Source organism: Clinocottus analis, unplaced genomic scaffold, assembly GCF_023055335.1.
Source record: "Clinocottus analis isolate CAN_PGR_092001 unplaced genomic scaffold, fCliAna1.0.p SCAF_22, whole genome shotgun sequence".
NCBI lineage: Eukaryota > Metazoa > Chordata > Actinopteri > Perciformes > Cottidae > Clinocottus > Clinocottus analis.
This window is the reverse complement of record NW_027175954.1, coordinates 5997828-6012065: the sequence shown is the minus strand read 5'-3', so window position 1 is coordinate 6012065 and position 14238 is coordinate 5997828. Positions and strand designations below refer to the sequence as shown.

At 40.7% G+C, this 14238-nt stretch overlaps 1 protein-coding gene across 1 annotated transcript in view; it reads left to right on the top strand.

The window, feature by feature from the left end:
- Nucleotides 1-14238, top strand: part of npnta (nephronectin a) — a 42632-nt gene that overhangs the window by 2259 nt on the left and 26135 nt on the right. Inside the window, exon 2 of the mRNA XM_068589195.1 lies at nt 5623-5723. Within this exon, the coding sequence (XP_068445296.1) occupies nt 5623-5723 (101 nt within the window). The remainder of the gene's footprint in view (nt 1-5622; nt 5724-14238) is intronic.

Here is a 14238-nt window from a genome sequence, read left to right as displayed (position 1 = left end):
CTCCTTGTTCCAACCACGGACTCAAGGACAACCGTTTTCCTGTCATGTAACAAAGAAGCTTAAATGAAAGGCAACATATACAGCAGAGGATATTCTTCCCCAGTGATGTCACTAAATTGGTAAGTTCAACGCAGCCAAGCAGCACATACCAGACCTCCTCAGTAATAATCCAAAGCAGTGGACTGGTGCCAGGTTAAGCTGTCGTTGTAATGTCGGATCCACATTTGGGCTTTCAGAGGTTGGGAATGAGTGTGAAAATACTGTTGAAGTCACATTTTGTACGAGCAGTTTGAAATAAAGCATGATCGTGCCATATGTTTTCTGAGAGCGGACAATAACTGAAGTCAGGCTCCACTGACTTTCTCACTGTTGTATTTTTATGTGCTGTACCTCACTAAACAAGATGTATGAACTTCATCAGGGACCACCTCAGCACACAGCATTTCATCTTGTGGCTAAGATAACTTCTCTCCTGCTATTGAATAAAAATCAAAAAGATGTGGAGTAAGTTAAACTCTATTGAAAAGCTGTATGTGCTACATGGACAATACAAGCTACTAGTACAGTAAGAATCCAGAATGTCATGATGACATTTTGCCCTTTCCTTTATACATCGAAAGGAAGGCTAAAGATAGCAAGAGTTGCTGTTAGGTTAGGCGGCTCGTTGGTGGAATCAGCTTCATAATACGCTCTGATCAGACACTGTTGCATTGTAATGCAATTCAACAGACCTGTAATAAATACAAGACCTGTGACTTAAAGCTGGAATTTTTTTTTTTTTTTATCAGCCTCATTGTGTAAAACATTATATTGTAATTCAAGTGGTTTGACTGATTACTCAAATACCTCTTCTTTGTTCTCTATTCAAGCTTTAGAAAATCTAGCTATTGATGGGAGACTTGGCCAATCCCAGGTCGTATCAGAGAAAGGGCATTGCTACAGTTGCAGATGTGCATGCATGTACCTTAAGATGGCGAAAGCCTGGTTTAGTGGTGTTTATCCTGCAAAAAAAGTTATCTCCAGCATTGGCAACATCTACTGCAGAGTGTACCAAAAAAAGGAAGATGGACTTATCGAAAAGAGTCTGACAGTAAATGCAATAAACCATGTGTCAATATTGAGTGAAATGTTGCTAATAGTTTAACCTTCTTCCAACCGAGTGCGTAATCTCAAAGGGCTTTACAAGACCACAATTTGGCAGGAAAAAAATGTGCCGTAATTGTCAAAAAAATTGTCGCTATAAGGGGATTGGGATCAGGATTGGGATGAACTATTGACTTGTACGCATACATTTGACTGTATAAAGGGTATTTGGAGGAGCTTAGGACAGAGAGAGGAGAGCTGCAGTAGGAGGGTTGTTTCTTCTGCCTTTTCCACAAAACGGCCGACACCAGCTTTAACACTAATTGTTGTTTACGGTGTGGCAGAGTAGATTTTGTGGTGATTTGTAACTGTAGTTGGTGGTATTGAATCCCATAGTAGGGGAAAGGAACCCACGGCTGGACTGGAGTCATGACCGTCTTTCATTGCAAGCTAGTGCAAGTGTGTCATTCCTTCTAAAATAAAACATCCTATTAGCTCTTGTTTTGCAGCAGACGGTCTTAGCTGTTTGTTTGCAAAGAGTGCACTCTTTGCAAACAACATTGACCTCTTCTTCCTACAGAGGTCTAGTGCACTTATCATAAGCTATGCAGGACAAAAAAAAGCTCTGCCAAAGCAAGGTAACATAATGTAAAAAAAAAAAAAGAAAACTATAGCATTGCAGTATAATGTGAGGTGTTTCAAACATGTTGCTTATCCTTAGATGTGAATGAAGTGGACTTCTTTCAGTATGGTGCTTCATTGAAGTGCAAATGCCTGAAAAGTGCCAAAGATTTGACACAAAACACTTATTTCTACATCAGTATCAACAGAGACATCTTAGTATTACATTTATTGCAGGGATTGCTGCATTGCATTGACATCATACATGTGTTTCTATTATTCTGGCCACCCAGTGAATACCCACCACTATGTCTTGTTTGTATGTATTTTTTAATAGGCCAACGGATTTCTCACTTACTTCAGATATTTGTCAACATCCCACACGGTGATGTGTGTTAATGTGATGGACTTGGCAGTCCGCGTGCAGTTCTGGCAGCGCGTGCAGTCGAGGTGGTTCATTTCGACGCCAGACATCTTATGAGTGCAAAAACTCAAGCCTTCAGCTGAGCCTGGCAGGTCCCAGCAAGTCTTTCACACCGAAATGCTACGAGGGAGCAATCAACATCTCTGAGTGTTTGTGAGAGAAATCAATTCAACAGGCACAATTTGCATGCTTCAGTAGGAATTCACGGATGGATGATTGATAGATGGATAGAATTATATACCTTCATGGTCCTGATTATCATGCTACACTCCACACCGCTCCTCTGAGCGATGGACTTACTGCTCTTCACTGTCAGGCAGGGGAGATCGTCCAGCTCTTTCTCCATTAGTAAAACAATGGAAGAAGGATTGCGCCCCCACAGTGAATATCAGCTGCTCTGGTTCTCCCGGCAGAAACCTGTCTGATAGTGTGCGCATGGGACGCATGCGATGTGTCCCATTGCATGCGTGAAGGGTAATAATTATCTGCTTGAGTTCCTTCAAGGCTTAGTGTAATTTCGGATCATTATTCCACCCCAGGCTAATAAATACAGGTGCAATGTTTAAGTCCAATTCATATGGCAGCTTTCTGTTCAGTCATACCACTGCGGACAAGATGTATCTGCACGAGTGCTCGTTTAGTTTTGCAGAGCGTCTCCGTAACTCTCACTGTCGATTGAAACTCATCAAAATGTTCAAGCCATAACTGTTCTAAGAAAATATGTATTCAGCGTCAGTGTGATGAATTGGTGAGCTGGTGAAACGTATTAAACGCTCACTTCCGAGTTCAGAGCGTGTTAGCGTGCACAACGGCCCGCAGCTGAATTCAGCATGAAGACATGACTGAGAGCGCCTAACTGGATTCTGTGTGTGTAAAAATGAGTGGAGAAAGAATTAAAGAAGATATGTGATTGAATAATCCAGGACCTGGTGTATCTCATGAGGGTTCCTATCTCCTCATTGCTTCTGCAGCACCAAACAGACCTCCCAGGCACCTCTCACTCACCATCAACTGGGAGCCCGTCGGAGTCAAACTGTGCTCCTTTGTTCTTCTTAACGCCATGAGTCAAATGTCATGTGTGTGTTGAATACCAGGGAAATTCTAATTTCAAAGAGGTCAAGGTCAAGAAAATGTCCTCATGCGACGGTTCGGAATGCCACAATATTGTCTAATTTGTGCTATGATTTAGTGCCACATATATTGGAGTATCTTAGTAGTTGTATCAACATCTGTGTGTAGTCATTCAGTGTAAAACAGTTGGGTAAGTTCACTTATTACCTCACGTTATTGTAATGCAGCCTTTAAAACACCTTATATCATATCACAGTGTGTGTAACATATCCATAGATTGCACAGCTCTATTTTAATATTGAGTAAACCTTTAACTGTGATGGCATATGTGCCATGAGCGGCTTTATACCGGGAATTATCAGGTGCAGTGATCACTTTGTAATGTCGTATAACTACAAAGGAAGATGACACCATTATAGTTTATATGGGAGCAGGTGCACTTACAGCAGCATGCGCACTTCCCACAGGATGCCTTCGTTATCTAAGCTGATAATTACCGTGTGCACAACGAGGAATACATTAAAGAGTGCATGTGAAAAACTTCTGGGTGAAATCACCAGATTTAAATAACCCTGAAATGTCACGAGGAGGTTGTCAGGTGTTTTAGAAAGCTGTCGCCATCCAGAAATAGTGGCATCTAAAACTGGGTGCTTTGCAGACTGCTGCTTTTCCTTTCCCTCTCTTTCATTAACTTTCTTTTTCCTTTAATTTCCTTTTTCTCTCCTTTCCATTAAAACCATGTTTGCTTTAATTCTTTCACTTCCCTTTGTATTCTTCTTTTTGGGGGGGTTCCTCTATCTCTCCCTCCTCTCTTACTGTCTTGGAGTTATTCCCTGCCTGACTGCCTCCCTGCTTTCCAGGCAGCAGACAAACATTTTCCCTGGATCTGCCATTCTCACTTAGCTTCCATCGGGTTTTTTTTCACCAATGAGGTGATTGGCAGCGGGGGCCAGCATTAGCATTTCCTCATCTTGGCATAGAGACACTAACAGGCAGGGATAGTGGCAAAGGATGTGCCTTGAATACTGAGCAACACTCACTCTCGTTGAGGCACTAAAGAAAGTGTCTATTTTATATTGGAAGATCATTTCTCTTTTTTTTGTAACTGGATTACAGTATTTCCTCTGCATAATTAATGACCTCCATAGTCAGTCATTCATAAATTGGATTTATTCAATGATCGACACATCGCGGTGTGCGTTATTTATTATTTTTGCTATATTTTAGGTAACATCTCAGAACCAGGCTTTAAAGTATGCGGCTTGGAGTTTCATCAGTATCCTTAAATGGACTCATTCCTTCGCCCTATTCTCTCCATAAATATGTGGTGAGCCTTGGTACAGATAAAAAGGTAATCCACAAGCACTGTCTGCCAAGAAGCTATTTCTCGCTCTGAGCAGAATAGAACATGGTGTAACAAAAACATCCGGCTGTAATTTCTCTTAGAGGAATTGCAGTGCTTTGGGGAAAAAAAACTACATCTCTATAAACATGAATACCTGTATGTTCCCCTTGTAGCGGCAATGATATGATCTCCCACTGTCATTAAATTGTCTAATAGATTTGTTAAACACACGGTACAGTCACACATACTCTATACATGTGTTGATGTTATAGATATGTATTTTTAAGCACACCAGGCTATGTGTATAGCTTCAACTCCACTTCACAAACCTTACAATGAACACAACAGCAATGTGGTTTTCTCAGACGTGAGTGTCATCGGTGCACTGATGCACATTGCAGGATAAATTCAAATCGGCTCTGGCAGGCTTTCAACACAGGTCTCCGGTTTGACATCGCACAAACCAACACCATCTGATGCGCTATTGCTTTTATTTCCGTGACACAAAGATAATCTGTAGCTGTAGGGAAGCAGTGAAGTCAGCCTTCAACACTCTGAGAAAATGTAGTGGGTTTATTTTTAATGTGAGAATGTTCAAGTAAAAAATGTCAAAGGTTTCTCAAATGGGACTCTTTGGTGTTGTTCTTTTTCTTAGATTGTAGCATTTTGGACTGATTAAAAAAAGATGTTACCTTGTGATCGGGGAAAGTCTATTTTCTAACACGGCACATTTTTGTACATTACATGGGACATAACTTGGGCCCGTGACAAAGTACACTTTATTTGTGTAAAAAATAACAGTCACACATTTGTTTTAAAGGGACAATCTGTGCATGTGACACCTATCCTTGACTCTCAATTCAGAAAAGGAAAAACTCCCTCTAGAAAATAGGTCAAAATAATGCAAATTACTTTTACATATGCAAAAAGAAATTACTTGACACAAGTCTGTTTTCTCTACAGCAGGCAAATTAAATTAATGCTTTGAAAGCCCCCTTTCAAACAACATTGAAAAGACCCCTGCTTTTCAATTGGATATTTTAATTGGCTGTGAACTAATTATGTCATCCCCTCACAGGTGGCCGCGGCAGATGGCCTCGTCCAACGGCCTGTGTCGATACGGGGCCAGGGTGGACTGCTGCTGGGGATGGACACGGCGTTCCTGGGGTCACTGCCAGCGTGAGTGCCACCATGCCTGCTGCTGCTGCTGCTGCTGGGGGAAAATAGGGCTAACAAGGTTGCGAAGGTTTCAAGCTGGGGTCAAAGATGCTATTAGACACACGAAATGCTGCAACACAACACGGTCACCAGGGGCTCAGGGCACCACATTCACACATGCACGCACGCTGTCACAGGAGAAACAAATACAGCTAACGGAGCATCTCACCTCGGACAACCTTTGAGTAAAGATTGATGATAACGGCTGCTTGGACCCGAGAAAAGGCTGACATTTAGATTCACTCTGCAGGTGGCCATAATGAGGGAGAGACAGTGTCGCTGCAGGTTGACACATAGGAGATTTATTATAGATTACTACTTTGCAAAAACATACAAGCTTACAACAATTAATATGACCACAATCCATAGCGTCGCCAGGTGTACTAATCCTCAATTCATCTTCATATCCTGCAACGCCACTTGAGGATTCAGAGGATGTGTCCTTTCTTGACCTCTGTATGAAATATTAACAGGTGTTTTGTCGGCCATATTTACATTGTATGAAGACCCTTTGCTCTTCTGTAATGCTACCCAGGGAGGTGTGACTGTGAATATACTAAATTGGTGTCAGATCTGGTCAGTTGCCTCAGGAATGTCTGCATGGCTTGCTGCCTGTGCCTTGGTGCTGCTGCTTTGTTGTAGAGCTTTACTCCCTCACAGGGAATCAGGCATACAGTGGATGGACACCGCCAGCAAAACAAACAAAAAGTCACAAAGAAGGTGGAAAGAAACACGCATGATATGCCGCGGTGTTGAAGAATTATTTAGTGTTTACTTTTTTAATGTAATTATTCTCGTAATGCGTGAAGCTTGTCTGCTACAATGACGTGTGGGTTGTCGTCTACCATCTGCCTGATTCCATGCGAATGTATAATTTTCCAGAAAAGGAACTTGTTTGACATTTTGGGAAATACACTTAATGGTTTACTTCCCAGTAGCAATTGTGATTAGTGGAGCCAATGTGTCAACAATAAACATTGCAGTAACCAACATTTCACTTCTGTGACCACTCGGCATTTATTTTTGGTGCACTGGAGATCGACATGTCCCTTCCTTGGACAGATTCAACACGTTGATTCTTCAATTTATCTCTCTACTGATTTTTTCTGTCTTTGTTGGCATTACATTTTCCATCTTAAATTCACAAAGAAGTGAAAGAAAATCCATGTCAGGATTAGTGCCACTTCTTCTGTCATTGTCAGTGCCACAATTGCTGTCATCTGCCAAACGAAGCACAGCTAAAATGTCAAGATTTGTGAAACACAAAGAAGAACCGAGCACCAAAGCCTTACAGGTTCTTGTATATTCATATAATATGCTATGGGTTGTTAAGTTCCTGCTACAGAAACTCTGCTTGTTGGTTCTGGCCACCTAATTATAGTTTGTTATGCTAATGTTTTTTTAATCCACTCGTTTTGTGCTTGTGTTTTTCATTGCTGAAATAACCATATTTTAATTATGTTTTCACGTATTGAAGCTCATCATGACATGCTATGGTTATATATTTGTTCATGTGTTGTTGTTTTTTATCCTTTTTTTGTGGGAAACATGTCACACACTGCTTGTTGGGCCCAAAGGTCTTTGCTGCTGCAGCTAAAAGAGTTTGGTATTTTCTGGCTTTAGCAGCGTTTCCTTTTTTCTTCCAAGTTCATGAAAAAGTGGCAGAGTGCCATTTTTTCACTTGATGTTGAAGTGCAGCGCAATATTTCATATTCTGTTCTGCTGAACACAAACACTATTACTTGAGTTCATGGCCTCAATGTTTTGTATTTCTTTTAACTCAGCTAGATTAACCTCCGGTATCTGCAAAGCAACTCTGCTTTTATTCACCTCTTGCTTCATCTTTATTAGAAACAAAATATGATAATTTTATTTTACATAAACACTTGGTGTCAGAAAAACAAGTTATGCTAATAAAGACAGACCTCGACTCGTAGCTGGAGAGGGGTTGATTTCATGGTTGGAAAGTAGAGGATTTTTTTTTTTTTGCAAAAGAACCTCCTACCTTTTCCCAAGGCTTTGCCACTACACAGTCTGTGCTGGAATGATTTAGGAAAAAAACAGCAGTGTTTCACTCAGACTGATCAGTTGTATCATTTGATTGGGTTTCTTTGAACATGGAGCCAGACTCAGCATTAATCCTCTTGGCAGGAGTCAGCAATCTCAATGCCCAATACCTCCTAGTGCATCTGTGCTGGGCTCTCTGCATTTACAGAGACAAGGTGGAATAGATGTGGGTTTTGAATGAGGATGAGAAACAAAACGATGAATTAATTAGGTGTATAGTTAATGGGGCAAGACAGGAGCCATGTACACAGGTTTAGCCCATTTAAATCCCAAACAGTTGTTGTCACAACACAAAACATTTGTTGGTTTGCCTCTAGAAATTGAGGGAGACGATACTGCATATGTTACATTTATTTTATGATAAATCAAGCACAGTCAAAAAAAGTTTTAAAAAAAAAGTAATGTTTGCATAAATTACTCAACCAGCCAAACAACAGTGTGTGAACATGTTTTCTTTGTTGTTCTGGAGTTCCACATGTTTCAAGTTGTGCTAAAAATATGAGTTTGAGCTTAACCACCATACCGAGCTGCTAAAGTGCTTTCACTCCACTACTTTTATCTCAAATCTGTTCTGTGAGTTAAATCACTCGGTGAGTGCTCGCCTTAATGTTTCCAAATGCTCCTGAGGTGCACGACTCAAACCCATTCACGTGAGACTACAATCAGTACTCCATCCCGTCGGTAAGGTGCTGACTTAAACATTGCCGGAGGGAGGTGGAAGGTTTTGAGAAATAAGGGAAGTATAATCATGGCGGTGTGTGAGGGGATGCAGTCAGTACAGATTTTAGGTCTTGGTAAAAAAAAAAAAAAAAAAAAATCCTGATAGAAGAGATTAGATTGAAGCTATAGGATTTTGGGTTTCTCAGCCATGGAGCTCAGCGATCGGTTTGTGAGACTTCTCTCAAAGAATGAGAAACTTAATAGATCAACCCTGATTCTTTCATTTTTTTTAAGCTCTCAGATTGAGGGAGAATGGAGTGGGAGGACTAAAAGTTGGAGGAAGTAAAACTCCTGAGGTGTAAGGGAAATGCTTCAGAGGTAAGGAGTTAAGAAAGAGAGAGAAAGAGAGAGAGAGAGAGAGGGAGAGAGGGAGGGAGAAAAAAACAGGCAGATGGAGAGAGAGGGGCTTGAGATTTATAGTAGACTGAAGCTCCACTCGTAATGTTCTGACAGGCCATCCGGCAGGCAGAGCCACACTTGAAGCCACTTATTCTAACCAGCTGCCATCATGAACACTGTACTGCTCCTGTGAGCATTTAAACATTTGCATTTCCAGTCAACGATAACAAAAACTCTTCACCGCTTCAATTCTTGATGAAGATGGAAAGCTGTCTAATCAGGTTGAGCCCATGACTCAGTTAACCGTAGCAGGAGCTTTTATCATTTTAATATATTTGAGATCCAGTAATACTTACTAATACCTAGTAATACAGTTGTTAATTTGAAACTAATTTCATCCATATTAGACTTTCTGAAAAGCTGTCTGTGGTTTTGCTATGAAAATCAAGAACGAACTGACTAAAGAACGGATGAGGATGTAGCCTTCATCTGAATGAGGTCACATTGGACACTTACTTGTTTTTATTTGTTCCCGAGCCATGAAGGTTCTTCTATGTGGCATTCAGAGCATTAATATAGCATCAAGCACTCTTTTTCAGTGCAGTAATGTCTACCTGAGCAGAGATTAAAGCTTTTCTGAACACCGTTAACATAACCTGGCTGGTCGAGGATGCTTTCAAGTGTTAGTACAAGTTAGTGCATGTGAGCATGCTCCAGTCAGCTCGCTCACGGTGTCTGCTCTGCACCGGGTCTACACGCTGGTTACAGCTGATAACGCCTTCCTGAACAATGGCGTCGACGAGGCAGCACGGCACACACCCTCCAGTCCCCCCTCACTGCTAGCCCCGCTAGCTGAGGGTTGGCGGCTCAGTTGTCACCATGTTGCACAGGAAGTGGGAACGCTCTGACTTTCTGATTAAGCAACTTTAAGTGATTGAGTTGCTCAACCTATACATTGACCATAGTTTATCATCTTAATAGTTGCCATGTGCTGATATTGATTAAATAAATCTTTTTAAAGGAGTCATTCTGTGATTTATCATTGATCTTCAAGTTGTTGGCTTGGTAGCTTTTTATTGAATGTAATCTTGGGTTTTGCAGAATTGTCTGGTATCAACATTTTTGTTTGGACAGGCTGATACTGTTGTCGCGAAAATTGAGGACTTGAATAAAGCAGGGTTCACACCAAACGTCAGGCAAATCTTGCAAAGTAAATGCAAAGACGCAAGTTGGCTCCTCAAAGATTTGACTTGGCTTAGGATCAAAAACGTTCAAGCTGAAATGCCGGAAAAGTTAAACATTAAGAAGACAGGACGGGGTCGTGTATAACCACTCAGCTTTGAAAGACTTAACTGGTGTTTGATTAACTAGAGTTGTCCAAAAGATGAAACACAGCTTTGGTTAAAAATGTCCCCACTGCAGGACTAAAAAAGGATTATCTTATTTGATCATATCTTAAAGACATACATTTATTTTCCCCGCATTGTGAGTCGACTTGGTTAAATATCACCTCCATGTTTAATAGATCACACATCATTTCCTCAGAGGTCCAAGTGGATTTCTACAAATTCACTAAAACTTGGATTTAGTTTGATCGAGTGCAGTCTTTGTTTCAACAAATGATGTGGACAGGAGTTTCTAAATGAGTAATTTGGGCTAACAAAGTGAGCGACGAGAGCAGAAAAGTGACATGAGTTTCAGTAATTCACTTCATCCTGATTGTCTGTGCAGGTTCCTTGTCTGCTCTACTTTCTTTTATGATCCCCGGGCTATAGTATAAAGGCAGCTGAAAAGTTTGCCTTTTCATCTGCTCGAGGTAATAGGGTGAAAACAAAATGGAAGGGTTTGCTTGTACAAATTAGAGGGAATATATGCGCAAATAAAAAGCACATGTTTCGAATGACTTGACAGAAAGTCTGCCTTTGAAGGCATGTTGAAACAGTGCTGATTTAAACATCTCTCTCCACTGTCGGTTAAGCTGCAGCGTTTATTTTCATATTGAAGAAACCAGGACAGTGATCTCCTTAAACGATATTGGTGGTGTTTTCATCTTTCAGCACAGTGGTGTACATTTGATTCACGGAGCGCGAGAGAAAGTTGCTTCATTCACTTCCATTTAGATGTGAGTGATAGTGAATATGTAGTCCACAGAAAAAGAGAACATCCCCAGAGACGGTGGTTTGATTCAGACGTAATTTCAATTTTTAGAACTCAAATGTAAATACATCAAAATGTGCTTATACCTCGAGGCAAGGGGGAATATGTGTGACTCCAGAACTCCAGACTGTGTGTGTTTTGTGATTTTTTTTGTTGTTGTTGATGTTTGCTTGTCAAAATGACCAGGCTCTGCCCTCTAACATCATGTTTATTTTTTGCTCTCAAAGACTAAACAATGCCCGCAACCTTTGTTTGTTTGGCTGTTTGTTTTTCAGCTCTCTTCGCCTTAACTCACAGAGTAGCCGGGATAAGGTGCCAGCCGCAAGGTTAGCTCCACATGTTTCTTGAAATAACCGTGCTAGACATGAATGGCTGAGGGCACATCCTCTGAATCCTGGACTCACTCACTTATTTATAGAGTCAAGCCGTCCCCTCACTAACCCCTCACACCCCTTTGGTAGCGGCCATCTTCTTCCCTCCGGCCTCAGTGCTATGCAAACAGCTTACACTCTGAGGACCTGTTTTCACCTGAAGCTGTGTCTTAACATGAATTATGCTGAAGTTCTTTAGTTTCATGAAGATTCAACCAACCCTCTCGTCGACCCCATTGAATACTAATGAAACCATTAAAGCAATAATGTTTTTTTTTAATGAATATGTCTACAGTATATCCAACTACATGGTGCTGGGTAAAAACTGAACATTTTGCTGCAGTTGGAGATGCTCTGCATATGTAACTACATAAAAAACAGTCAGGTGGAGAATGCCAATGTCCTCATATTTCATCCCTTAGGTAAATGAAATATTCACCATGACATTACCTGGTCGATCGATGACATTTTCACTGCCTGCAAATTGGATAGAACAAATGCAGACCCCAGACACAACAGTGGCTGTCCTCTGTATAGTATCTCGTAATGATTTATTTGGTAATCATTGAGCACATTTGATAATTTATTTTTCTCATTCATCAATCAAAAATGCAATTAGTCCTTTTAAAATATTCCACTTTTTTTTTGTTTAACAAGCATATAATTGTACCTTGACAAATTTGGGGTTTGTTAGTTGACAATTAAACAATTTTAAAATACATAACATCATAAGTTGATTGCAAGATGTTGCAACTTGTGATTGAATAAGTAATGATCTTCTCACTCCCCCCTTATGAAGTAATGCAATAAATTATTATGAACATGTATACACAATATCAGCATCAATTAAAACATAATGCTTTTCCCTGTGTTTACCATCAGGCATCCATGATCTGACAATAAATCAAAAGAATCAGTCGCAGCAGAAAGCAGTCCAGAGGAATGGCTGATGTAAACCAGAGTGAAAGTGTGTCATCACTTGGCATGTTTAGATGGTGTTCATGGAACGAGGGTCACACATGCTATGTTTGGCCTTCCAGCTGCCTTGGCCATTTTAGTCGTCCTCTGCTGTGGTTAATGAACACTGGTCATTTCCCTGATCTCTCTGGCAGGCAGGAGGCTTAAAAATACCCTCAGAGGCAAAGCCCGTTGATGGCCGCCTCTGATCCTGTTAATCAAGTCTTCCCTCATGTAGGCGAATAACAAAAAGCCCTCCACTTGACTTCCCTCCAACTATCAACATCACAAGCTTCATTCATTTCATCTGCTGGCCAGACCAAGGTCTAATAAACTCGTTTTCTCTTCCTCCAACAAATTGGGCCATTTTTAATTTGTAATTGTGAACATTGACTGCTCGGTGTGTTAAACACCCCGGCTCATATCATAGGCCTCTCCCAGTGAGATAACAATAGTTTCTTTCTATTTGATTACAAAGCCAAATCAAGTGGAATGAGTCTGGAGATGTTATCGACTCCAGTTAAAGGATTCATCACATACCTTAGTGCTTTTGAATTCAGTTTGAACAATGTTACAGACTGAAACCTGAGCAGCTAAAGATGTTCTTTCAGGGTAGAACTGCCGCCCTGCATGATGAATGTGTACCAATGGAAATTTCTGAGATTGTAACTCAATTCTGAAAGTATGCATTTCAAATGTAGGGCGTATTGTTCAGCCCTTTCTTTGTCAGTTCTATAAGATGATGTTCAAGCAGCTTTCAACTTATTTCTATTATTTTATCTCCTCAATGCTGCACAATTCAAGACAAGAATATCCAACGGCATCATAAGAGCATCGAGTTATGCAGGATTCCTCCGAGTCAATGTGACACAGACTATCATGTAAATGTAGTTCTGGTAAATTGTCTCGCAAAAAGGGTTTAACTATATTTCTCCCTTCAATCTTGTCTAATGCAGCCTATACCAGATTCACCGCTACTGTTCTTATACTGTATTTCACAATAAAAGCACCAGACATATAATATTTGCGGATGAGGGGTCGAGGTCGCCAGTGTTTAAGGCCTTAAAACGACACAAGCTCACCTTTCAAGATACACAACAACTTGTTGGGGTGAAACAATTTATTATCTAAAATCTCTATGCACACTCACGTACACACACACACACACACACACACACGCACACACACACGCGCGCAGGGCTATGTATTTCCTTCTCCACCTCCGTGAAAATTAAGTCCTCAGATTGCACTGTATTATTTATGACAGAATTAATGAAGCTTTTAATGAAAATGAACAACACTTGGCTGAGGCCCCTTGTATCAGACATGCTTAGCAGCAAGCTGCAGTAAGCACAGTCAGATAAGCAGAGTAAGCCTACAGCGCACTGAGACAGAACACAGAGTCAGTGAAGCTGCATCTCCCCCAACTACCACGTTTCTGTACACTCTCAAAATACCACCATCTGCACACTATGTACGATCTGCAGGGCAGCTCTGTGGCATTCATTATAATCTACTATTTTGGTGCTCTAATTGTTTCAGCTTCAGTCTGGAGGGTGTGTGTGTGTGGGGAGGGGGTGAGGGGGGTATAATGCCTAGGAAACCCTTATTGGCTGGGTGCCAGAGTAAATATCAGTGCTGTATTCTTCAAACCAGGCAAAATCACTTTTCAAACATTGCTATGTGTTAAAAGGTCAAATTTCTCATTTATATCACACGGTGTAAAATGATATAGTATCAGTAAGGACAATAAAACTTTTCCAGCTCTGTTCAATGTGAAAATTATGGGGTTGGCTGAGAATGAATGCTGTATTACCATTAGTCAATGATAATAACATTGTCACACAAGGAGAAAGAAACAAACA